The 25,523-nt window shown below is 42.2% G+C and overlaps 2 protein-coding genes across 2 annotated transcripts; both read right to left on the reverse strand.

Annotated features, from left to right (window-relative positions):
- Positions 1-1,701: 1,701 nt before the first annotated feature.
- On the reverse strand, positions 1,702-10,240 carry igfbp7 (insulin-like growth factor binding protein 7). Its single transcript, XM_085367783.1, has 5 exons — positions 9,813-10,240; positions 9,313-9,422; positions 6,356-6,460; positions 6,155-6,281; positions 1,702-2,114 (listed from the first exon to the last, which is right to left on the reverse strand). The coding sequence occupies exons 1-5, from the start codon at positions 10,231-10,233 to the stop codon at positions 2,092-2,094; spliced, it is 786 nt and encodes a 261-aa protein (XP_085223909.1). The 5' UTR covers positions 10,234-10,240; the 3' UTR covers positions 1,702-2,091.
- A 6,122-nt stretch (positions 10,241-16,362) lies between these two features.
- Positions 16,363-25,448, reverse strand: cox18 (cytochrome c oxidase assembly factor COX18). The gene is made up of 7 exons (XM_085367795.1): positions 25,327-25,448; positions 23,739-24,120; positions 21,351-21,451; positions 21,087-21,241; positions 20,519-20,634; positions 20,335-20,442; positions 16,363-16,759 (listed from the first exon to the last, which is right to left on the reverse strand). Exons 2-7 carry the CDS (start codon positions 24,102-24,104, stop codon positions 16,598-16,600), a joined length of 1,008 nt encoding a protein of 335 aa, XP_085223921.1. The 5' UTR covers positions 24,105-24,120; positions 25,327-25,448; the 3' UTR covers positions 16,363-16,597.
- Positions 25,449-25,523: the final 75 nt, after the last annotated feature.

Raw genomic sequence — 25,523 nt, forward strand, 5'->3', positions numbered from 1 at the left:
TTTGAGCTGCAGGTTTGACAGGACGAGCTGCAGCAAGAAAGCCAGACGTCAGAATAAGACAAAGGCTGTGTCCCAATTCAGGGTCTGCATGCTTGAAGTACGCATTTTAAGTGCAGTTACATCACTGCCACGCGACGACGGCTGTCCCAATTCGAAGTGTACTTCAAATGCATACTCCAAATGCGCCGTCGATTTCCCCAAATATCAAGCGTGGTCCAGTGCACGCTTCGTGGTCCCATATATCCCACAAGTCATAGCGCGGTGGTGGATGTGGAGAATTTTGCCGCAAAATACGGCAGAACGGAGCGGCCAAAGAGGGGTTTTTTTTCCCCAAACTTTATTGAAATTATAAAGCGAAAAGTCAGTCATTCCAGTTCAGTTTGTACAGCAGACATACAAGGCAAATAAGAGTAACAATATACAGTACAATGAAATAAGAAGGATAAATAAATAAAGGAAAAAAACAAAAGAAAAAAAAGGGGGGGGGGGGAATGTGACAGACTTCATAACAACTTTGTATTTGAAAGTTGTGACAGCTCATTCGTTAAACATTTCTGAATGAATTTCAATCAATGATAAACCTTTTTTATTGGAAGTTAATTTAAGAGAGTTTAAGTAATATTCAATTTCAATCAAAAACAAATTAAATGATGGGGTTGAGTTTTGAAATTTACATTTATGTATGTGGAATTTCCCTAATAAGATGGAGCGGCCGAAGAGTGAACTGTCAAAAGTACTGAATATGACGTCACTTATTTATGTGCGAATGTTTAATAATTAAAGTCAGTCATATATCCACAAACACAACAAGCTGAAAGTCAGTGATATATGTATATGTGTGTGTATATATATATATATATATATATATATATATATATCATAATCAATATAATAATCAATATCATAATAATCTGACAATACTATAATATTGGCCATATTATATTTACATTACCACAGTGAGATGACTTTAGTCTCATGAACAACATTAACTAATTGTTATTTACTAACTAATCTTAAATGACTGTTCAGCACAGAAATGAAGCCCAACAATCATGTTTTACAGTCCCGTGGTCTCAGCCTCAGATACTCAACTAATCAAAGTGATGTCATGACAAAAATGAATGACTGACAAAACATTTTTCTCCTTCGTTTCTGTCAAACAAAGCTGTATGTAACGTGTCTCGCGGTTAGTATCATGGTTGCTAGGCAACCTGAACAGCGCGACAAAGCGTATACCGTCCCATTTCACAAGCCTCTCACTTCCGCACTTCTCGTACTTATAGTACGCACCGTACGTAGTATGCGTAGTGCGCGTACTTCAAGCGTGCAGACCCTGAATTGGGACACAGCCAACGAGGCTTGTCTGGACCATGAAACGCCACCATTGCACTACTGAAGACTGGAAGGTTTTATGGACTGAGGAATCAAACTTTGAAATCTACGGTTCATCGCGCAGGATCTTTGTACGCCGTTGACTAGGTGAAAGGATCTGCCCCAGGGCCTCCTCTCAGCTGACCTAGGAACAGCTTGATGTTCCACTGGATCAGCTGGGGAGAGGGAGGTCTGGGCTTCTCTGCTTAGCCTGCGGCCACCACGACCCAGCCGCAGATAAGCAAAAGCAAATGGATGAATGCATGTTTGTATTTAATGAAAGTTCACATTGATCACAAGGAATTAGTTGATCTTTCCATTTTTCTCTTTTTATTTTTGAAAATATAATGTTTTTCTGGGACCTTCACAGTAAAAACATTGATTATTTAACTGAAAGAGTTGAAATATTGATTAGATTCAAACAACACACAAACATTATTATGGTTTATTAAATTGAGAAGAAAAACATGCAGTTTAAGGTTCATATTTAATGTGTAGACTGCAACAAACAAATACACCTGTTTCACCATTTCAAACTTCCGCTGGTGCCCAGAGGAGGAAAAATACTTTAAAAGTTACAAATATAACAAAAGATATAACATGTAGAACAAAAGACTGAAGTTTGAAAAAGGCTGGATTAAAACTAAAAACGACTGAAAGGAAACAAATTCAGGTTTTAGTGGAAGTTAAAAGTCTGGGATTCCTGAGACGATCAGCTGATCACAGGTTGACTTCCTTTGTCACTGAAAGAAACACGACATATTTACTTTCAGATATGTTTCTTTTCTTGTTCAACAAATTATCATTTTAAAATGTCAATAATGTAAAGGCGGTGTCCCAGGCCCTGTGCTTCGTACGTCGCTTACTACATCCAAGATCAAATGAAACATCCAAGACCAAATCATCGCGCTAACTCTGAGCTCGCTATTCCGGTTCCCCGAACACACCTGTTGTTGACGATTAGTATAGCTGGATGAAGTAATGTGAGATCACTGGGTGGCCCAACAGGGGCTACGCATCGATAGTAGAAACATTGATTGGCAACCCTTTGATTGGTCGGCGAAAATGTCGAAGGAGCGCGCTCGGTATTTTTCGGCAGCAGAGCAAGAACTCTTGAGTGAGGGATTTCAGGAGTTTCAGAGTTTAATTAAAACGCAAGGGAACACTGCAAAGGCTGCACAAGCAAGGAGAGAGGGCTGGCAGAAAGTTGCTGACAAATCAAACTCGTAAGTAATTCAATAATAACAATAATAATGGAGTGGATTTATATAGCGCTTTTCAAGGCACCCAAAGCGCTTTACAATGCCACTATTCATTCACTCTCACATTCACACACTGGTGGAGGCAGCTACGGTTGTAGCCACAGCTGCCCTGGGGCAGACTGACAGAAGCCAGGCTGCCATATTGCGCCATCGGCCCCTCTGGCCAACACCAGTAGGCGGTAGGGTAGATTTATCATATCACACCATATTATCCAATATTATATTACATTATATTATATTATAATATGTTATATTATATCCCCTTTCACATTAGAGCCACAACAGGACCCACTAGAACATGGGAACAAGTAAAAGTGAAATATAAGAATATTCTACAGAATGGTAATATTTATCACTTATATTGCTTGTCGTCTCTTGGAAAGAGACCCTGGAATACTCTGTTTGTTTGTTCATAACAGCAACCAAGAAAAGGGCAGAGCAAAAAAAAAGACAGGTGGTGGTCCTGCACCCCCTCGTCAACAAGTTGGTTAAGTGAATAATACCCTCACGGGAAAATCGATATCTCTCTATGAGCACACTGTCGCGCTGAGCTAAAGGATCCTGTCTGTCCCGCAATATACGCTGAATTCTGAGGACTCTCCTTATCAATCTTGCACCTTCCGCAATGGGTTGCTCGCGTAAACGGACAGGATATGACTGCGACAGACTTCCCAAATCCACCTTCGCTTTTATAGCCGTGGTCTCTCATCTTGATTACACGAAGTAATTTACAATTACTACTCTGAAATATGAATTACATCTGTAATAATCACATACATGTAATAGAATGTTAATAGTACATTTCCCTTTTTTAGGGGATGACCTGTATGTATCTGTGTGAAATCAATAAAAGGATCAAGTGCTGCATTATCTTTAGTTACATTGATGTTATTTATTTATGGTGAAACAGTGGTGGAATATCGCTGTTGCTTTCGTATGAATGACGCGGACATACCTGCGTGGCCGCGATCTAATCCTGTTTACATAAAGTAAACCTGCTCCCCAGCAGGTTTACGCTTACGGCTCTGTTGCTATGACAGCAAGTCCCGGATGGGCTTCGGGGAACCGAACGATCCAGGATCACGCGAAATCGTCAACAATCTCATCCAGCTAACTCACTTAGCGCGGTACGAAGAACAGGCCCCCAATCTTTTGATATATTGTTTATATACAGTGGTGCGAAAACATGTTTGCTCGTGGGTCTGCTCATGTCAGATCATGAAAGATAACACAAGTAAAAAATTAAAAACATCATGCATATTCTAAATAAAGGTGTTTGTTCATCTTTGGGGAAAAAATCCAAACCCATGTGTGAAAAAGGTGATCGCCCCACTCCAATTTATAACATAAATTACCCTAAGAGTGGAGCAACGGCACATCCAAAAGGTCACAAAAGACCCCAGAGCAAGATCCAAAACACTGCACACCTCACTTGCCTTAGTTAAGGCCAGTGCTCATGACTCCACCATAAGAAAGAGACTGGGCAACAATGGCCTGCATGGCAGAGTTCCAAGACAAAAACCACTGCTTAGCAAAAGGAACAGAAAGGCTTGTCTCGGTTTTCTAAGAAAACATCTTGATCCCCAACATACTCTGTGCTCTGGCAAGACAAAACTTTTTGGCAGCTGTATGTCTTGCTGTTGTTAATGGAGTCGTGAATTCTACCAAAACATCTTGAAGTGCACTTGTGTTCTGCAGCAGGATGATGATCCAAAGCACACCAGCAAGTCCATCTTTAATTTGGAGTGGCCTAGTCAAAGGCTACGTTCACACTGCAGGCAAAAGCGCATCAAATCCGATTTTTTTGACACTATGTGACCCATATCCGATCATGGTATGACAGTGTGAACGGCACAAATCCGATATTTTCAAATCCGATCTGGGTCACTTTTGTATGTGGTACTGAATCCGATACATATCCGATGTTTTAGAAAGCGACTGCTGTTTGAACGGTCATGTCGCATTAAATCCGTCTTTTACGTCACTGACACAAGACAGACGCCAATTATCAGCGCCCGAGAAGACATCGCGAATGCTTCCTGGCCATCCCGTGTAGATGTCAGTGAAACTGTTGGGAAGACAACGTTGGAGAAACGTGAACATTTTATTTGTACTGTATAATCTGCAGATTCTGACAAATCTGCAACTATCCTTTGAAGCACCGCTCCTCTAAAACAGCTATAAGGATCATTATTAGGTTATCTACATTATTATGTGAATAACAAAATAACTTAAAGCAAAAATTGGGAAACGTAAAGTCCGAAGTCTCTATATTAAGGGCCATCAGTCAAACAATACTGTTTGCTCTGGGTCTAAACAGAGCGCGTTGTGTGTGACGTCTTCTTTTGTGCATGCGGGCCGCTTTGAGTGTTCACACTAGAGCGCGTTTACTGTCGCATTTTATTCGTAGTGTGAACAAGCAGACAAAAAAATCGGATTTGAACAAAAAATCGGAATTGAGCATTAAGACCTGCAGTGTGAACGTAGCCAAAGTCCTGACCTGAATCTGAATGAGATGCTGTGGCATGACCTCAAAAATGCGGGTGATGCTGATAAGAACAATTCTCATATGATGAGTGGACCAAAATTCCTCCACAGTGTGTAAAAGACTCATTAGCAATGATCACAAACACTTGGGTGGCATATATACATGTATGTATGTATAAATGTAATACTTTCATACATAGACATATACACGTCATCCCACATACAGTGTTTATTAACATTTCTGTTTTTTAAAAGGGTCCCAATCTTTTGATTTTCCTGTATATTCAGTTCATTTCATCATCTCCTTGTGAATGTGATGTTACGTTCTCTGTTTGCATTTGTTTGACGTGTCATGTACAACACATGTTACTTGTATGTAACTTAACCATCACCAGTCACTTCTAAATCTGGAATGAAGAATTTAGAAGAATAATGAAGCAGCCTGGGCTGCTTCATTATTCGTTTATGTTAGAGACTTTTGGCAATGCTGGATTCTGATGGCTATGCTTTATTTTGTCAGTAAGGTTGCAGTGCTCTCCATCTAGACCCCACATTCCTGTATGATATATCTGTGATTAGTGAAGAAAAAAAGACTGATTATCAGAATAAATTGGCAGGAGCCCAGCAGTCTGTAACTGGATGATCTGGGCATGCTTAGAATCATCTCTGGATCATTTTTCTGCTTACTTTGTAATGGGATAAGAAGAGAACAGGCCTCAGGTAATAAAAGCTGGATAATGCCTCTGCAAATGTTTTATTTATCATTTTAAAAGTTTCAGTAACAGGAGCTCTGATTCCACTGCCGCCCTAAAGCGTGTTTCACTGACATGGATAAGTCTGCTTCTTGGACTAGAAACATTTTTCTTCATTTAACAGTTTATAGTTATGGAAGAAGTGGAAGAATCTACGCCTGAAAAACTGAGCTGAGTCTGATGGTGTTTTTGAAAGGCTGACAAAGGCTGAGGTAAATCCTCCAGAGACCAAGGTCAGTGATGACCATGGGGGATGTTTCATAAGGTAATTTTAGATGTTACCTTTCCTGGCAGTGAGCTCATCGATGGACTCAACCACATGAATTGCTCCAACTGCTGAAGCTTCTCCTTTGGTGTTTGTGGCGTGACACTCGTACGATCCTTCTTCTTCTTTGGTCAGAGGCGAGATCTGAAACACAAACACCATGGTCTATTTTGATTGGTCCCACTGCAGCAGTGACATAACATAGTGTTTGTACTGACCAGCACCCAGCCGGTCACTTCATGCTTCTCCGGTCCTCCTCGAGTCTGGATCGCCAGATTGTCACGGTCTCCAGGAAGAAGCTCCATCTTCTTCCCACTGAGGATCTGAAAGAAGAAACCCATCATTATCATCATCACTCTAATCTTAGAGATCCAACTTCAAATACCTTATTGACTCTGTGATGTCATCACAGAGTTGTCTAACCCCTGTGGTCTTCTAACGGGTTTCTCACTCATACTCTGACTGTGGTGGAGGAACCACCTGACATCCCCACCTGAAGCTGAGACTGATGATTGGACATCCTGCTTCACCACAGCTCTGAGCAGGTCTTAGGGCTTAAGGTCTGTAAATTCTCTTCAAACAGGCCGTTACTTGCCACCCTGATAGACACACCTGAACATACCTGAGCCCTTAGTGTACAAGCCGTCAGAATCAGTTTTTAAGCCCTGATTTAAAAAAAATAAATAAAGTTCATGAAACATGCTGATATCTCTGAATGCTGTAAATTAACCTATTTATTATATTACTGCCTTGAGGCAGCAGCTGTTGTGAAGTTAAATTGAACTCCTCACATAGCCAATCCGGTCTTTAAGTCTGACGTTATTAGCCATGTCTGGGCCCAAACTCCGCTGCAGGTCCCAAACAAACACTGCAGCATCACTGAGAGTTTAAACTGTCTAAATTCTTTCATCTGTAATAAAATGATCAGCGTTGCTGCTTTACCAGGTGTAACTATGAAGTTTAACATCCAGGCATCCATGAAAACAGGATTTATGATATTTAACAGAGTTAGAAGTTAGCAGGGAGTTAGCTCACTAGTTTCCACCTAAACATGATATAGCATGTTCTGACTGAGAGATTTCTGAAAAATTCAAACGTACAGCTCTGCTGTCACTTCCAACATAAATGAAGACAGAAAACTAAACAGCAGTGACGTTTGAAGGGTTACTGAAGTTGGGCTAGCTGGTATATAATGTTGTGCTACGTGATCGCTAGCGACACAGCTATGTTAGCATAGCATAAACACAGTGAAGCTGGAGGATGAATACTAACTTTTTTCCACTCCATAAAAGTTAACGTGAGGGTTCCCAATGGTTAGAGACAAATACAATTGCATGGCAGGATGCTGTAAACGGACCAAACTTCAGTCAGGAGAACAACTGAGATAATCCATCCACAATATGAGGTTAGTCATTCTACTGCTGCTTGGGCTGGGCTGTAGTTACATCGTAAGGGTTTAAAAACTGAGTTTTAAAATGAACAGCGGTAATAAAAACCAAGAGAGGCCGACAGTGATCACAGACTGTTTTTAGGGTTTTTTGAGATTAAATACAACAAGATACAAAGCATTAAAACATGTTAAAAACACAAAAAGCCTTATTAAACGCAGGGTAGTTTGGGCCCGGAAGCATCATGTCATAACTTAAAGACCGGATTCCAACGATAACAACGATTATCATAATGATATGTTGGAGACACAGGCCAAGACGATCTTCATCTCTAGCTTATCAATCAACAATAGAGCCAAAAACAATTTAAGTTTTGAAAGGCCGACTCTGAGCCTCATAACACGCTAACCAAAAAACTGAATTGTTGTTATCTATCATGCAGCTGACCCATACTCAGACTTTCTCTACCATTTCTCTTTTACTGAAAATAACAGCCTCAACATGGAATTTAATCTATTATTAGACTCAATTGAGTTCACACCCTTGTTCTGACATATCCCACAGAAAGTGAACATTTAACTGTATTTCTTGAAAACTGTCTTTCGTGATCATTTTTAATAACATTTAAGTTTACAGTAACAGATTACACAGCAGTGGGTAATACACTGCATTACATGTCCTTCTGAAGGTGCAGTAACAAAGTTTAAGGATAGAATTCATCCGTGTTATTCTCTCATGTTATTGAAGAAGCATATCATCCACTCCCACAGAGGTTGGTTGTCTTTTAATACTGTTACATCCTCACCAGAGATTTTCAGTAATGCATTACTGCAATCTGATTACTTTTCGCAAGTAACGAGTAAAGCAAGGGATTACTATTGCAAAAAAGTAATTAGATTACTGTTGCTTTCCCCTAAGCATGCTGCATTGCTGTGGTACTAACCTGTGATTTTGTTTGTGAGAGTGTCTCATGACAATGATGTAAGCGTGTGGTAACAGACGTGTGGCGATCAACAATGGATAATATGGAGTGCGTACGGAGAGAGTACGACCATGCAGCGTTTAAAGCGTAAACATTTTTTCATAAAAAGTGACAAAAACATTAGCGTCTGCTGTTCACTCTGCGTGGGAAGAAAACTTCTTTCTACAGTTGAAAAAAACCCTAAACTTCTGAGCGAGCACGCTGCCACGGGAATGTGACATTCACAGAGAAACCCCCGGATCCCCTCACTGACATGACTGCTGTGGGCAAACCTCCACCCGCCCCACTCCTGATAAACAGCTGACAATAGATTTAAGAGCTGCTGAGTCTTTGATTCTATTTATTTTCTGCCATTTTACTTGCATCTATTTCAAAGAGTGTAAACACAAAATATGATTTTATTTTATATGCTGGAATATGCGGAACATAGGTTTAAGTGTTAAGCAATTTCTTCAAGTCAAAGACTGTTGATATAATTTAATTTTTGCTTGGCGTCCCTCTAATACTGCGGGGTCTGTTCCTTGCATGTTAAAGTACCTCAAGGTGACTATTGTTGTTAAGTAGTGATGTAAGCTGCTGTTCAGGGAAATGTTTAAATCAGGATAATTTCCTGTTTTATGTTTCCAGGTGGAGAACTTTGATTGTTTCTATTGGCAGCGGCAGGAAACAGGAAGTCAGCAGCAAAGAGGAAGGCAAACACTTCTGTGGAGTCACGCCTGAACCTTTGAGTGTTTCTTTTTATGGAGAAAAACAAAATACATCTTAAATGTGTGACAAACTGCTGAATGATGGCACACAAACTCACCTTCTTCCAGGTTAGCACTGGTGTGGGCACGCCCACCACCTCACAACTCAGGTACACCTGAGAGCCACTCACGTTGTACACCTCACCTGGAGGAGTAACAATGAGTGGAGCTGCAGACAGAAAGAAAAGATGAATGTGGGTGAAACAGGTCCAGACAGGAAGTCCTCAGTGACCTCACAGGAATTCAGTTTGCTCTGAGCACACTCAGTGGGTGTTTTCATGTAGAAAGGAATGTGATGTTTGGGATGGAGGAGGATTATCAGAGGCGACATCAGTCTGTAACTGACAGACTGCCTCATAGTCCGCTGGACCACAGAAGGGGAAAGAGACGTTTAGGTTTTTTTAACTGCTCTACATTTACATCACAGCAACGTATAAATACATACGTATATATGTACGTCAGCTGCAGGTTATTTCTCCAACTGTATCAAGCCACATATCAGAATAAGTGACCCCCTTCTGCAGGCTACATAGATTGATACCATGACCTGCGACCTCACCTGAACCACAGCGACCTTTGTTCTGCATGTTGACAGATTCTTTTCCCTCACTCTGGGCTCGCAGGCCTGCAGTTTTCAGTGCACAGGTGTTCGTGTAGGTCACTCCGTTTGTCCCGCAGACCTCGTATTTGCTCTTACAGACACAGACTCCCATCTTGTTCTTCTTGTTCTCGCCGCTTCTCACGCACTCCAGACCGGAGCCACAGCGGCGAGCTGCCGACCGGCGACCTCCGCACAGCTCACCCTCTGCGGCAGCGCAGACAGAGCAGCAGCCACAGGAGTCCACCAGAGAGCCAGCAGCACAGCCCTCCGCTGGGAGAGGAGCACACTGAGCCAGATCACAAGATCCACATCCCAAAGGGGCAGAGTCCTGGACTGAGAGGACCGGGAGGATCAGAGAGAGGAGGCAGAAAGACTTCATGTTTGCGAGCAGCTCTGAGTCAGTCTGAAACTGAGGGGCTGAAACACAGCTGCTCCAAGGGTGGGACTCCGCCTCCACCCACAGCTGATCCCACCCTCAGCCTAGAAGATAATACGACCCTGTAAAGTAATACTGCATTACTGTACTGTGTACTACTGTACTTTACACTATTTCCATACAGTATTACATGCACAGAGACCTGCCACCTTCAGAAAATTTCTGATGACTCCTTTGTCACGTGATGCGAGCAGAATCATCTGCAGCTCAACGTGACAAAGACCAAAGAACTGATTGTGGACTTTAGGAAGACCAGGAAACTCGTGACCCCCGTTTCAATCCAGGTGGTCAATGTGGACATTGTGGAGGAGCATAAATACCTCAGAGGACACACTGATAATAGGCTGGACTGGGTTAAAAATGCCACTGCACTCTACAGGAACGGCCAGAGTCTCTGAGGTCCTTCAACATCTGTCAGACAATGTTCAGGATTTTTCTATCAGCCTGCTGTGGTCAGTGCTATCCTCTGTGCTGTTGCATGCTGGGACAGCAGGTTGAGGGTAAATAAACTGGTCACAAGGCCAGTAATGTTGTGGGAATGGAGGCCATCTCTGTACAGCTCCATCAGCACACAGTGCAGTAGTTATACTCTTTGCACACGCTCTGCAGTAAATAACAAAGTTTTACATTTTAAAGTAAAATGTGAATCGTATATATCACGTATTATTCTAGATATTTATAATTGAGTTATTTTTATATATTAGAGCTAGTTCTTATTTTGTAAACTTTGCATTATAGTGTATTATTATTTAGTTTGGTCTGTTACTGTTCTTATTGACTTTGTACAACTGACACCACATACTTTCCTCAGGGATCATTAAAGTATTCTGATTATTACAACTGTGCTGTACTCTGTGTTATAGTATTACTGTGGGAAGCAGTCTGACTCGAGTATCAAGGAAGGGGGTAAGGTAAGCAGACATTTTGGGTTCCCAGAGACGGGCAATTTACTTACAGTGACCTCCATTATTTGTGAAACTTAACAAACGCACATGGAATCGGTAACACAGCTTACCTCTCCTCCTTCACCTTAATCAAGCAGAGACTGACTATAGCTGTGTCCCAATTCCTAGGCTGCATCCTTTGGAGGACCTGTCCTTCGTAGTCTACGTGGGCCGTGTCCTCCAAAGACCGGGTAGGCCTGAAGTGAGTGGCTGTGAAATTGGCCGTCAGATTTGTGTCACCGCTGTCTCGGTGGGGTTTAATACACAAATAAAACAGTGAAAAAAACAAACAATAACATTTTTAAGTTATCTGAGTGACTTATATATCATGTTTAACCTGAGTAGCCAAAGATCGCGGGGGGTCTGAAAACGGTGTGCCGGGAGTTCGCTTTCTCTAGTGATGGGAATTCCGGCTCCCAACCAGCTCTTCAAGTTGTTGGTTTAATTAATTTATTATCAACAGTAATATAAAATTATGCACAAAATGAATTACTAATGTAAAACAACAACAACATGTTTTTATTTATATGTTTATATATAAATATGCTTTTATTTATTCACTCCACATAAAATGTAAACAAATCAATTATATAATAAAAAAACAACCATTTACATTTCAACTTTTAACTGTGTTATGATCCAATGTTGTCAGTGTTTGTTTTATGTGTGACTCCTCCCACCAGAGGATAGCTGTGGGTTTTTTTTCCCCTTTTCTTTCTTAGGGGGTGGATACCTGGGCGTGTCTGCTGAGTTGTTGGGTGGAGTCTCTGATAATTAGATAATTGATTGATCACCTCCAGTATTTAACCACCAGATGACAGCCTCCACCATCCAACAAAGCGCAAAAGTATTCGGCCCCCTTGAACTTTCCCACATTTTGTCACATTACAGCCACAAACATGAATCAATTTTATTGGAATTCCACGTGAAAGACCAACACAAAGTGGTGTACACGTGAGAAGTGGAACGAAGATCATACATGATTCCAAACATTTTTTACAAATAAATAACTGCAAAGTCGGTGTGCGTAATTATTCAGCCCCCTGAGTCTTTGTAGAACCACCTTTTGCTGCAATTACAGCTGCCAGTCTTTTAGGGTACGTCTCTACCAGCTTTGCACATCTACAGACTGAAATCTTTGCCCATTCTTCTTTGCAAAGCAGCTCCAGCTCAGTCAGATTAGACGGACAGCGTTTGTGAACAGCAGTTTTCAGATCTTACCACAGAGTCTTGATTGGATTTAGATCTGGACTTTGACTGGGTCATTCTAACACATGGATATGTTTTGTTTTAAACCATTCCATTGTTGCCCTGGCTTTATGTTTAGGGTCGTTGTCCTGCTGGAAGGTGAGCCTCCGCCCCAGTCTCAAGTCTTTTGCAGACTCCAAGAGGTTTTCTTCCAAGATTGCTCTGTATTTGGCTCCATCCATCTTCCCATCAACTCTGACCAGCTTCCCCGTCCCTGCTGAAGAGAAGCACCCCCAGAGCATGGTGCTGCCAACACCATATTTGACAGTGGGGATGGTGTGTTTAGAGTGATGTGCAGTGTTAGTTTTCCGCCACCAGAGATGGGCAGTAACGCGTTACTGTAATCTGATGGTGGTGGTGGTCAGAGGGCCCGGTGGCGCCAGTGTCCGGCAGCCTCGCCTCTGTCAGTGCGCCCCAGGGCAGCTGTGGCTACAATGTAGCTTGCCATCGCCAGTGTGTGAATGTGTGTGTGAATGGGTGAATGACTGAATGTAGTGTGAAGCGCTTTGGGGTCCTTAGGGACTAGAAAAGCGCTATACAAATGCAGGCCATTTACCATTTACCATCTGATTACTTTTTTCAAGTAACGAGTAAAGTAAGGGATTACTATTGCAAAAACGGTAATTAGATTACCGTTACTTTCCCGTAGGAACGCTGCGTTACTGCGTTACTAAAACCGTGATTTTTTTGGGAGAATGTCTCACGACAGTGACGTAAGCGAGTGCACCGTTAGTGACAACAGCCTTGTGCAGATCAACAATGGATCACATATTGATTATGGGAGAGAGTATGAGCGTGCAGCGTTTAAAGCGTGGAAGTACTGACCTTACTTTGAGTTTGATTCCATGAAAAGTGACAAAAACATTAGCGTCCATTGTGCGTGGGAAGAAAACTTTACAGCAAAAAAAACCCCTAAACTTCCAAGCAAGCACCGAGTGCGCAACGACGTAATGGGGAATTCAGGTCCAGACCAAAAAGGCTAGGCAGCGCCTGTATCACCTACGACAACTGAGGAAGTTCAGGGTCTCTCCAAAGATCCTCAGGATTTTCTATACAGGCGCTGTGGAGAGCATCCTCACACAGAACATGACATCGTGGTTCGGGAACAGCTGTGTGAAGGACCAAAAAGCTCTCCAGAGAGTGATCCGTACAGCAGAACGCTGCTTCAGGACACCTACACCAGGAGATGCCGGACTAGAGCAGCGCAGATACTGAAGGACCCGTCCCATCCTGGCAACAAACTGTTCCAACTTCTGCAATCTGGTAGAAGGTTCCGCATCTTCCGGGCAAGGACAGAGAGACTCAAGAGGAGCTTCTATCCCCAAGCCATCCGTGCCCTAAACACACACACCCGCCCTCTCACATCATCTATAATTGACTGAGACAGGACTCTTCCAGACACTAAACCAAGGCACAATGTACATTTCAAATTCCTTTAATTTTAAATATGTTTATATTGTCTATCCTGTAAAATAGTCAGATATCTATTCATATTAATGTACAGAATTCACCTGCTTGCTGCTACTACTGCACATTCACCCAGTGTATATACTATATGTGTATATATATATATATATATATATATATATATATATATATATATATATATATATATATATATATAATGTTCTTCCTCTACACCCCCCCCCCAATTTTTTGCACATGTCGAGGAGCGTGTCAGGCTACATTTCACTGTGTGTTATACTTGTATAACTATGCATGTGACAAATAATAAAGAACCTTGAACCTCACAGAGAAACTCACGGATTCTTCAACTGACCGCGGCACACCTGCACCAGGGTAAACCTCCGCCTACCGCAGTCCTGCTTTACAGGTGAAAATAGAGCAACAGGACCGCTGAGTCTTTGACTTTATTTATTTTCTGCTGTGTTTTACTTGAAAGAGTGAGTGTAAACACAAAAAATATTGTATTTTATGTGCTGGAATGTGCAGAAAATAGGTTTAAATGTTAAACTAATTTATTCAAGTCAGAGAATGTTGCATATAATTAAATTTTTGCTTGATGCATAAAGTTAAAAGATTAAAACTGATAAGACAAGTTAAAAAAAAGATACTTTTCCATTTGATTACATTTTGTATGATGGATTATGTAGAAAAAGTAGAATTGGGCTGAAAGATCTATCGCTTTATCACCTCTTCAGGTTGTAAATCGTGTTTTTAAAAAGTAACTAAGTAACTAAGTAATTAATTACTTTGAAAATAAGTAATCAGTAAAGTAACGGAATTACTTTTTTGGGGAAGTAATCAGTAATTAGTTACTGATTACTTTTTTCAAGTAACTTGACCAACACTGTCCGCCACACATAGCGTTTTGCATTTGGGACCAAAAGTTCCATTTTGGTCTCATCTGACCAGAGCACTTTCTTCCACAGGTTTGCTGTGTCCCCCACATGGCTTGTGGCAAACTGCAAACTGGACTTCTTATGGTTTTCTGTTAACAATGGCTTTCTTCTTGCCACTCTTCCATAAAGGCCAACTTTGTGCGGTGCACGACTAATAGTTGTCCTATCGACAGATTTCCCCCACCTGAGCTGTAGATCTCTGCAGCTCGTCCAGAGTCACCATGGGCCTCTTGGCTGCATTTCTGATCAGCGCTCTCCTTGTTTGGCCTGTGAGTTTAGGTGGACGGCCTTGTCTTGTAGGTTTTCAGTTGTGCACTCTATTTAGTCATTAGCACTCATCAGGCAATGTCTATGGGCAACTGACTGCACTCAGACCAAAGGGGGCTGAATAATTACGCACACCCCACTTTGCAGTTATTTATTTGTAAAAAATGTTTGGAATTTGACCACAACCAGTAGGCAACAGCTGAAGTGTATTGCCAAAGGACACAACAACCGAGACTGTCGGCGTTAAAACTAAGTAGCTGCCACCATTGTTGGAAACTTGGCTGGGCCACGCTATGAATTCTGGGATGTGGTGGGCCACAAAGGATACACCCGACCCATCCTTCAAATCTGGGAAAATGAAGGACATATTTGTTGGCCCCATTTGGAGCAGCCTTCGTCACGTCGCTGTAACTAATCGGCCTTCAAATCCGAAGGACGAGGCCCCTGAATTGGGACGCAGCTCAAATCAGTTTACCTTCAGTTATTCTAGCCAGTACCATTGGCTTGAGCTGAGGAATCTAAAACTCAACAGAAATGACTGAGAATTACAAAAAGCTCCCCAATCTTTTGATTAACACATTTATGACTAAATGGCTCTATATAAGAAAAAATATGCAACAAATCCCTTTGTATCATGAGACAAACAAAAGCAAGCAAGCAAGCAAGAAACCCCTCCTCCTGGTTTAACCTGCTGATGACAGATCATCAGTAGTAGTCAGGAGATGCTGGGCGGGCCTTTCCCGCACATGACCTGTGTGCAGATTGAAAACAAGAAAACAAATGACTTAATTCTGTGACATAATAAAATATAAAACAACATGTAACGGAGTATTTGCTTTAATTTGCTGGCTGTTTGTTTTTCAGGCGACTGAATGCTCACACAAACAAAGCCAGGAGAGTCAGTGCATAGCAAATCATAGCAAATAAATATATAGAAAGAATAATGTAGACAAAGTCAGTACTTCTGGGACAAGTGCAGAGTATCACAACAGCTCATCCACTTTGTGTCACACTGTGTGACAGAAGAATCAGAGAAGACACTATTGATCCACACAGGTATAAATACGGGAAACATCTGATCAATAAGTAGCTGATCTGTAATCCTTCCTCTTTAACGGTTTCTAAGTTTAGAGAGTGTCTGTGGGAAAATAAACAGGCGGTCAAAGATCATGCATTCACTGTTATTGTTCAGAGATGAACTTGAACACAGAGCATTCACAGTCTGAAGTGACTTTATTTATGACCAGACAGACACATCTCAGATTAACATCAAACACTTTAAATATCTGAGGTGATCACATCATCGCAGACGTTTATCTGACTTTATAGGACTTTAAACTCTGACAGGAAGTTACAGTCAGCTGTTTTTGGGTTTTTTTTTTTCCATCAGGTGGACCCAGGCAGCTAGTAAATATTAAACTGAGTCAGTTTGCTGTCCTCAACTTGTTTTGTAGGTGTTTGCAGCTGTATTATCTGACAGCGCGGTCATTTGCGGTATTTGGCGAAGAAGGCGGTCAGTAGGTCTCTGTATGGAGATGTCGAGTGAGGAGTCGACAGTTGCAAGAGTCGGCAGATTGAAGGAGAGCGAAGGAGGAGGTTGTGACTGAATCCCACCAGACTGGAAGCAAACCAGTACAGAGCCATGGACTGTGAGGAGAGACACAGTGAGACACTTTCAGAATAAAACACCTTAATCTGATTAATACACAGGAACATTCTTTCAAAATAAAACCCTGAACAGACACTTTAATCTGATGACCTGACAGGAATGCGGGAGCGACTCAACACGTTCAAACATTCGTTGACTTGGCAGATCTGAACATGAAACATTCCTCAGTCAGAGCTGTGTTTATGAACAGGAAACGAGGCAAATGCTGCTTCACTCACAAATGTCGGGAGAACGAGCTCACCAGTGTAAAGCTCGTAGGTGGCAGTACCGACATTTCACAGACTGTGGAGAGATTAAAAACTTTCACTTATATACAGATCAACTTAATCACCTAAACCATTCAGTGGCCATAATAATCTTTTACCTGTAAGAGATATAAGCCAATTAGAGCTCAGATCAGGCTCAGAGAGGGCGGGGCTATGACACTCATGATCAGCTGATGTGAAGGATGAAGAATGCCTTAGAATGCTTAGATTCCATCAAACGTTGGATGGCTGTAAATTTCCTCCAACTCAACGAGGGGAAAACTGAAGTCCTCGTATGTGCTCCGGACAGATTTGTATCCCAGATAGTGAAAGCCCTTGGTCCTCTTCCTGTGTATGTTAAATCCTCTATCAGGAATTTAGTTGTCACTTTTGACTCGACTCTCACATTGGATGGGCATGTGAATTCTCTGGTCTGGTCTTGTTTTTATTATTTAAGAAATGTGGCTAAGTTAAGCCCTATTTTTATTTTGCCCTGAACTGGAGATAGCTATACATGCATTTATTTCCTCACGCTTGGACTATTGTAACTCTTTGTTTATGTGTCTAAGCAAAGGTTCTCTGGATCATCTGTAGGTTGTGCAAAACGCTGCAGCTAGACTTTTGACAAGATCCTCCAAGTATTCACATGTGACACCATTGCTATTTCAGCCACACTGGCTTCCTGTTGAATTTAGAGTACATTTTAAGGTCCTGGTCTTGATATTTCAATGGTCAATGGTAACTTTATTGTCCCTAATGGGAAATTGATTTGCAGTATGTCCGTACAAACAAACAGACAACCAACACATCACATACACTCACCAAAATAATATAAGCCTGATAAAACAACCTAGATTTTTCATCAAAAAAGTGCAATGTGCAATGGCAACAACACTTATGGTTTAGTGTTATTAACTATGATAATAGCACTAGGTACAAAAGACAATCTATATCTCTTTGTCTTCACTGCAGGCACTTTATAACGACGATCTCATGGAAGCAGTTGAAAATCATTAAAGAGTTGTGTTCAGGACCTCTGTCCTGAACACAACAGGACAGAGGTCGCCTTCCTCAGTACCTGCCTGTTATAAAAGTCCACAACCTGGACCTGAGACCTCCCTGAAATATTGCCAGCCACTTTAACCAGGTTGTTAAGTCTGGTCTTATTATTCAGGGACATATTACCGTACCAAGCAATGATACAGAAAGTTAAAACAGATTCAATAAAACTTTTATAGAAAAAAAGAGTCATCATTTCAGATGAAACATTAAAACCTCTCAACCTCCTTAAAAAGTACAGTCTTTGTTGAACCTTTTTCACTGTAGCAGCAAGATGTGACTCAAAGGACAGGGTCTTATCAAGAACAACCCCCAAATACTTATAACTGTCCACTAGGGCTGCTCAATTAATCGAATTTTAATCACGATTACGATCTGGGCTTTCAACGATCATTAAAAATGACTGAGCCGATTATTAGCCCCTCCCTCATTTATCCGCGACACCTTAAAGGCCGGTCCGTGAAAAGATTGTCGGGCATAAACCGGTCCGTGGCGCAAAAAAGGTTGGAGACCGCTGATTAAGAGGACCCGAGGGAAGCTCGGAAAGCTAAGCAGAAGTTATTTGGAGAGTGACTGCCGTTGGTTGAAAAGAGAGTTTAAAAAAAAAAACTTCAGTGGTGTTGCACACTATTTTATATTATTTTTTTAAAGTCATTGTTAACCCTTTAAAGCCGGTCAGAGCAGCACGCTCCATTTTGCGTAACTATTTTTAAATCCCTGTAGAACCTGAACCGTGTAAGCTAGCGCAATAATTTGTTTTGCATATGAAACCGGAGGAGTTGTACTTACATCTTATGCCATCAGCTTGTCCTCGGTCACGGTTTCGTTCCACATATAGCTTTGCAAAAATTGCATAAAAAGCGCTTGCAGGAACAAAAACATATTATTCCAGAAACACGCTTTGCCGTTCCAATCAGCTGTTCGTAACACTTCCCACAGTGAAATGATGCACATGCTGTTTTCTTTGCAAATTTGCATCATAGGATTGTTTTTTGTTTTTCCTGCAGTGTATATAAAAATTGCTGTATCTCCAAAATAAAACTATGAAGACACTCAAAATAAATTTCCTGTGGTGGGAAACTATTTTTTGCAACTTTATTGTATTTAAAGTTTTGAGGGATAAACCTCTTAAATTTCTCCAAGTAGAAATATATGTAAACAAAACAAAAGCAATTTTCAGTTTTTTTTGTAGTTTATTGCACTTTTTTGCAATTTATGTAATTACTATGGACTTAATGCATACATATTATTAAAATATGGGCTATAACAGTTGTATTGATGTATAGCAACTTGAAATGCTCCCACAAATGGCACTACAGCATGTAAAAAAAATAATATAAGCTCTGGTGGACTTGGTTCTATAGTAGGTCTTAAAGGGTTAAATAAATATCGTCAAATAATCGTGATCTCAATTTCAGTGAAAATAATCGTGATTATCATTTTTGCCATAATCGAGCAGCCCTACTGTCCACCAGTTCAATGGTTCAGTTTAGAGCCTTGCATGGACTGGCACCAGCCTACATCTCCGATCTGCTACAGCCCTATATCCCTAGCAGGTCCCTGAGGTCATCTGATCAGGGCTTACTTGCTATAAAACAGACTAAGATGAGAACTAAGGGTGACAGAGCTTTTGCCACTGTGGCCCCGAGACTGTGGAACGCTCTCCCTCATACATTAAGATCTGTGGACTCGGTAGTTGTTTTTAAAAAACTCAAAACTCACCTTTTTTAAGACTGTTTTTGGTTAAATTTCTGACTGTTTTATATTGTCTGTTTTACCCTTTTATTATTTATTATCCTATGTGCAGCACTTTGTGACTCTGTCTAGAAAGGTGCTATATAAATAAAATTATATTTATTTATTTATTTAATGCCATTTTTGTCTCATGTTAACCAGCTTACTACACCTTCATCACCTGCATATTTGTGCTGTGTGAATGAATAAGACTCAGTCTCCATGTGTCCCATGGTGTCCCATTTGATCACAGATCAAATTCAAGTTCTTGTTCAGGTTGAATGGGACGTGTAGTGGTCGGGAAATGAGGGCGGTCCAGGTGTACACATGTCTAAGTGGGCTGTAATGTGTAAAGGTTATTTTCCCTGCAGGTGTAGTACGCATGTTTTATGATTAAAATGTTTTTCTTTTTTGTAAATTTCAGCTTGTAACTTTTTTCCTGAATGTCAAATGGCTGTTCTGACCTGGTCTAAGACCTCAGGCAGACAATGTGATGGACTACACCTTAAACTCACAGAGGGCACCGTGGCAGCGATTGGGATCATCAGCAGAGAAAATCCTCTAACGGTGTTCAAGACCAGTCGCTGGGTTCGAGACGCTGCGACTCTCTGCAGAGAAAAGACCTGAAGAAGAAGTGCACAGGAAGCTTAGACTGATTACACCACTGATCAGCTAATTACATACTGCTGACAAACTGACCTCTACGATGAGCAGGTTGGCGAGTCCCAGACAGACAGGTAGGATCAAGGTGGAGTCCGGTATGGTGAGGTCAGGGAACCACAGAGCACCTCCTGCTGCCAGCGCCCCCTGCAGGTCTGCAGGAAAAACAGAGGTCCTGGATTGGGAGTGGTGTAGACTACATCCTGGACCAGGTAAAAGTCACGGTACTATGCATGACTCTTGAGCAGGTGCACCAATTTTTCGAAGTTTGCAAACATATAGGTAAATATATTATGCAGCCTGTTTCAGTTGTTTTTTTCTCTGTGCCTTAAGCATTTCTCTTTGTCTCTTATTCATGATATCAGCCTGTTTGTGTGCAGTTTGTCACGCAGTATGTCTGCTAGCTGAAGCTCCAGCTGCTGTACGTCGCAGGGAGGGAAAAGAATGAGCGCGTAAGAGAACTATCGCACAAGAGCACTTAACAAAAATACAGGAAAGTCAAAAATTTTAAGACATGAGGGGTGGCTCAAGACTTTTGCACAGTACTGTATCCTACCTCATAATTTTGGGCTGGGTTAGGTTAGTTTCATTTGGTCCAGGTTCTTACCAGACTGATCCAGGCTCAGATTTCGGAGGGCCAGAGACAGACTGATCCAGAGTGGCAGCTGAACCCAGACCAGCAGACTGGCTTTGAAGGGGTGACAGTTATCTCTGACGTAGAGCTGAGAGACGATCCGCCGCAGGTTCTTCTTGAACTGGAACCTGGCAGGAGGACAGACTGACTGGTTGTATGCTGTCTATTGGATGTTTTTTTTTGTTTCTTTGAATGTATTTGTTTGTTGTTGTTTTAAGTCTGTTAGTTGTGTCTCACCGGCTCTCTCTCTCCGTCCAGCTTCTCTCTCTTGCTGTGACTGACACTTCATAGCGTAGTCTCTTGGCCAGCTCAGAGATTTCAGCCTGTAGTGCCTCCACCTGCACATCACCTGAAGGTTACTATGGTTAGATTCTGGGGGGTTGGTTAATAATAGTTAGTTTTGTGGGTTTTTCATTGCAGGAACTAAGGGGCTGCTTTAGATAAAGCTTACATCTTTGCTCTGACCAACTGGAACTTTTTTGGGACATCTCACAGGGGAAAAAAGCACCTTAAATAAACGGATGCTTCTGACTAGATAAACTCAGAGGCAGCTGCAGAGTATTCCTCCAAAACATGATGAGGTAAAGTAAAGTAACTTAAAGGCGGTTAAAAGCTGATGTGTCAGCTGAGATTCTCAGAGGCTTCCTTTTTCATTTCAGTTTAAAAGGACACGAGGAGGAGGACGAGGAGGACAGAATTCGTGGGAGAGAAGGGGGAGGGAAAAATGTCTGGATTCCTGAAATATTTCTTCTCTCTGAGGACAAACTACAGTCTGATTTAAGGTCAGATGTAGAGACGTGGGAGTGCTGGATTTTCTTTTAGAAGCACAAAGATGGATTAGAAGCGGCAAAAACATCATGAGACCCTCAAACTCTGACCTGAGATCATGTGACCAGCATTAAGTATGTTGGATGAGTCTGTGGACACAGACAGACCTTTCCCCTCTTACTGACCACTCAAAGTATTTTAAACCATCAAACATGTTTAAGTCTGCTTTCATGCAGTGAAAGAAAGGGTCTGCACTCTGCACTCATCCGCCTCACCTACAGCCAGAAACAGGATCACACAGGAAGAACGAGCTGAAGCAGCAACCTTGTCATTGTGAGGTGACTCTGGTAACTACTGCAATGACACTGCACAGATGACCTTCAACAGCTACATGTACAAGATGGTGGCTCTGACATCCCACCTGACGAAGACCCTGGAGCGGCTGGTCCTGGCTCAGCTTCGGCGCCTTGTGAGCTCATCACTGGACCCACTTCAGTTTGCCTACCAGCCTGGCATTGGAGCGGATGATGCCGTCATCCACCTCCTACATCGCTCCCTCTCTCACTTGGAGACCGCTGGTAGCACTGTGAGAATCATGTTCTTTGATTTCTCCAGTGCCTTTAACACCATTCTGCCCACGGTCCTGAAGGACAAGCTGGAGAACTCTGGAGTGGATCATCACCTCACCACATGATTCTGGACTACCTCACCGACGGACCAGAGTATGTGAGAACTCAGGGCTGTGTGTCGGACAGGGTCGTCTGCAGTACGGGGCCCCACAGGGAACGGTTCTAGCTCCGTTCCTCTTCACCATCTACACTGCAGACTTCTCCCATAGCTCCACCCAGTGCTTCCTGCAGAAGTTCTCTGATGACTCTGCAATAGTCTGCCTCATCACTGATGGGGACGACAGGGAGTACAGAGAACTGACCCAAGGCTTTGTGGACTGGTGCCAGCTGAACTACCTCCACATCAACACCAGTAAAACCAAGGAGCTGGTGGTAGACTTCCACAGGCACAAACATCCTCCACTGCAACCACTGAACATCCAAGGTATGGACATTGAGGCTGTAGACAGCTACAGGTACCTTGGTGTTCATCTGAACAATAAACTGGACTGGATTCATAATTCAGACGCCCTCTACAGGAAAGGGCAGAGCAGGCTGTACCTGCTGCGGAGACTCAGGTCTTTTGGAGTGGAGGGCCCACTCCTGAAGACTTTCTATGACTCTGTGGTGGCCTCAGCCATCTTTTACGGTGTGGTTTGCTGGGGTGGCAGCATCTCTGCTGGGGACAGGAAGAGACTGAACAGGCTGATCCGAAGGGGCCAGCTCTGTTCTAGGATGCCCTCTGGACCCAGTGGAGGTGTTGAGTGACAGGAGAATGGTGGCCAAGCTGTCATCCCTGTAGGACAACATCTCCCACCCCATGCAGGAGACTTTGACAGCACTGAGCAGCTCCTTCAGTGGCTGCGGCACCCACGATGTGGGACGGAGAGATTTCACAGGTCTTTGCTCCCCACTGCTATCAGACTCCACAACAAAGACTTCAACTGATCAAACACACACATCCACACATGTGCAATAAGACTAAGTGCAATGCTCTTTTTCCAACAAAGTTGTATTTCTACTCAGTTGTATAAAGCATTTGTATTCTATTTTTATCCTATTGTATATAGTATTTTATTCTATTCTGTACAGTTGTGTACAGTACCTTATTCTTATTGTGTTCCAGTGTTCTCCAGTTTTTGCTATGTAACTTTGCACTGTCCACTTTCTGCGGTGACAAAACAAGTTTCCCACGTATGGGACTAATAAAGGTTATCTTATCTTATATGTGAAGCCCTGCGTCACTGACCTTAGAGATGACAACCAGCTGGTAGGCAGCGAGCGGCAGAGTGACGAGCGTCCTCACTGACAGCGTCGCTACGCAGATGCTAAACCACCATGGCAACCCGCTCGCCTCCTGTACGCTCACCAGGAGCTGTTCACACAGGTGAACTGGGGTCGAGTCCGCCAGGCTGCTGTACCACCCACCTGCAGCATCGCTGCTGCCACCTGACAGGGCCCGCACACCTGACACGTGTGCCCCCCCTCCTGATCTATGGAGGTAGTTGCCAGGAGAGGTGATGACAGGTGGAAGTGACTTCCTGTAGATCACAGCTGAGCAGAATCCTCGTATGGGAAGGCTGAAGATCCTCGACGAGCCCCCCACACTTAACATGGTAACCCTCACAGGCCTGAAATGATGACACAGAAAGGACGGCCGTAAAATATCATATGACTGCAACAGGAACCAGGATGGAGTGAAATATGAAGTCCATGTGTAGGAGACCACGCTGAAGGGAAGGATGAGACTCCTCTTCATCTTCCATCATGAGCAGATTATTTACAGGTTATTACAATTGGTGAAGCAACTGTGAGCTCAAGGTTTTGCAGTGATCGATTTATCGATGAGAAACCTTCCTCAGAGATCAGAAACATTTCAGGACTTCACCTGTTTGCCAACAAACAAACGTGAGTGTGATCGGTGTTCCAGGTGAGCTCTCTCCGTGTTGCAGATGTTGCGTCGTTTTCACTGGATGTCGTCTCTGTCTCTGGTTCATGAGGTTTGACAAGACAAAAATGGGCTCCATGTCCAGCTCGTTCAAATGCATACCCATATCAATATTCTAGAGCTGGGCGATATAAGATTTTTTCATATCACGATATGTTTTTTTCATTTCAGGCGATAACGATATATATCACGATATAAGCCAAATAACTATATTTGTAAGATTTAAATGTGCCGTTGCTCACAAGTGAAATGTGAAATAATCAGCAGCTTGTTTTTATTTAAATATTTATTTCCCATAATAAGTTCAACAGGGTAGATGTACTTAAGGAACATGAGACTTTTTCAGATAAATAAAGGCAAATATTGCAAACTACACAAAAGGCAGCCGCTGAAGCGTTTAAGTTTCAAAATAGAACAAACGAAACAGACTACTAAATTGTCAATTCCACTTAGAGCCAGAAGGGAGCAGTGAGTAGCATCAACAGCTGGGATGTTATGGAGTAGGCCAGATTTGTGAAGACAACTGCAGTTAATTTCGTCTTCATTTGAATGTCATTTTGTTCTGAACATGTCAGAACATTTTTACTGCTCAACATCCTGAAATATGTGTACATGTTTTAGTTGGACATTACGGTCGCTTTAAAATCACTTTAAGTAAAAACTGGCACAACTCACCCCACTCTCCCCTACATTAATTAAAGACATCTCATGCGTTCTCCTGTTAACAGCTCGATATTGCATCTTTTTTTTTAATGAACTTTATTTAGAACAATAACAATGACAATCTCAGAGACAAGCGACATATTGAATCATTCAGAACAGAATCACACCTCCTTTTTCTTTTCTTCGATATTGCAATCTTTAACATGACCGTACAGCGGAAACGTACCTGTGTGACGTCAGCCGTTAGGTGCTCTGTGCTCGGGGTCAGAGGCTGAATAAATCATTAAATCCCCGATTTTATTTGCTTGTATCTGTTCTATCACCTTGGCGCCTCCAACCACACGCTACGCTGTGTCCCACGTTTATGACGTTACACTGTTTACCACTTTGTGTCGGGTGAATGTGACGTCACTATGTGATTAT

The sequence above is a fragment of the Diplotaxodon limnothrissa genome, linkage group LG2, assembly GCF_057381915.1.
Source record: "Diplotaxodon limnothrissa isolate DT_005_m linkage group LG2, D_limnothrissa_male_GT1.1, whole genome shotgun sequence".
Classification (NCBI taxonomy): domain Eukaryota; kingdom Metazoa; phylum Chordata; class Actinopteri; order Cichliformes; family Cichlidae; genus Diplotaxodon; species Diplotaxodon limnothrissa.

Coding starts and splice junctions, on each gene's coding strand:
- igfbp7 (XM_085367783.1), bottom strand. CDS start 10,233: ATGAAGTCTTTCTGCCTCCTCTCTCTGATCCTCCCGGTCCTCTCAGTC. Junction 9,423..9,812: donor CAAAGGTCGCTGTGGTTCAG/GTGAGGTCGCAG, acceptor TTCTGTCTGCAG/CTCCACTCATTGTTACTCCT. Junction 6,282..6,355: donor AAGTGACCGGCTGGGTGCTG/GTCAGTACAAAC, acceptor TTTGTGTTTCAG/ATCTCGCCTCTGACCAAAGA.
- cox18 (XM_085367795.1), bottom strand. CDS start 24,104: ATGTTAAGTGTGGGGGGCTCGTCGAGGATCTTCAGCCTTCCCATACGA. Junction 21,242..21,350: donor TGGACGGAGAGAGAGAGCCG/GTGAGACACAAC, acceptor TCCTCCTGCCAG/GTTCCAGTTCAAGAAGAACC. Junction 16,760..20,334: donor TCGCTGCCACGGTGCCCTCT/GTGAGTTTAAGG, acceptor CTCTCCTCACAG/TCCATGGCTCTGTACTGGTT.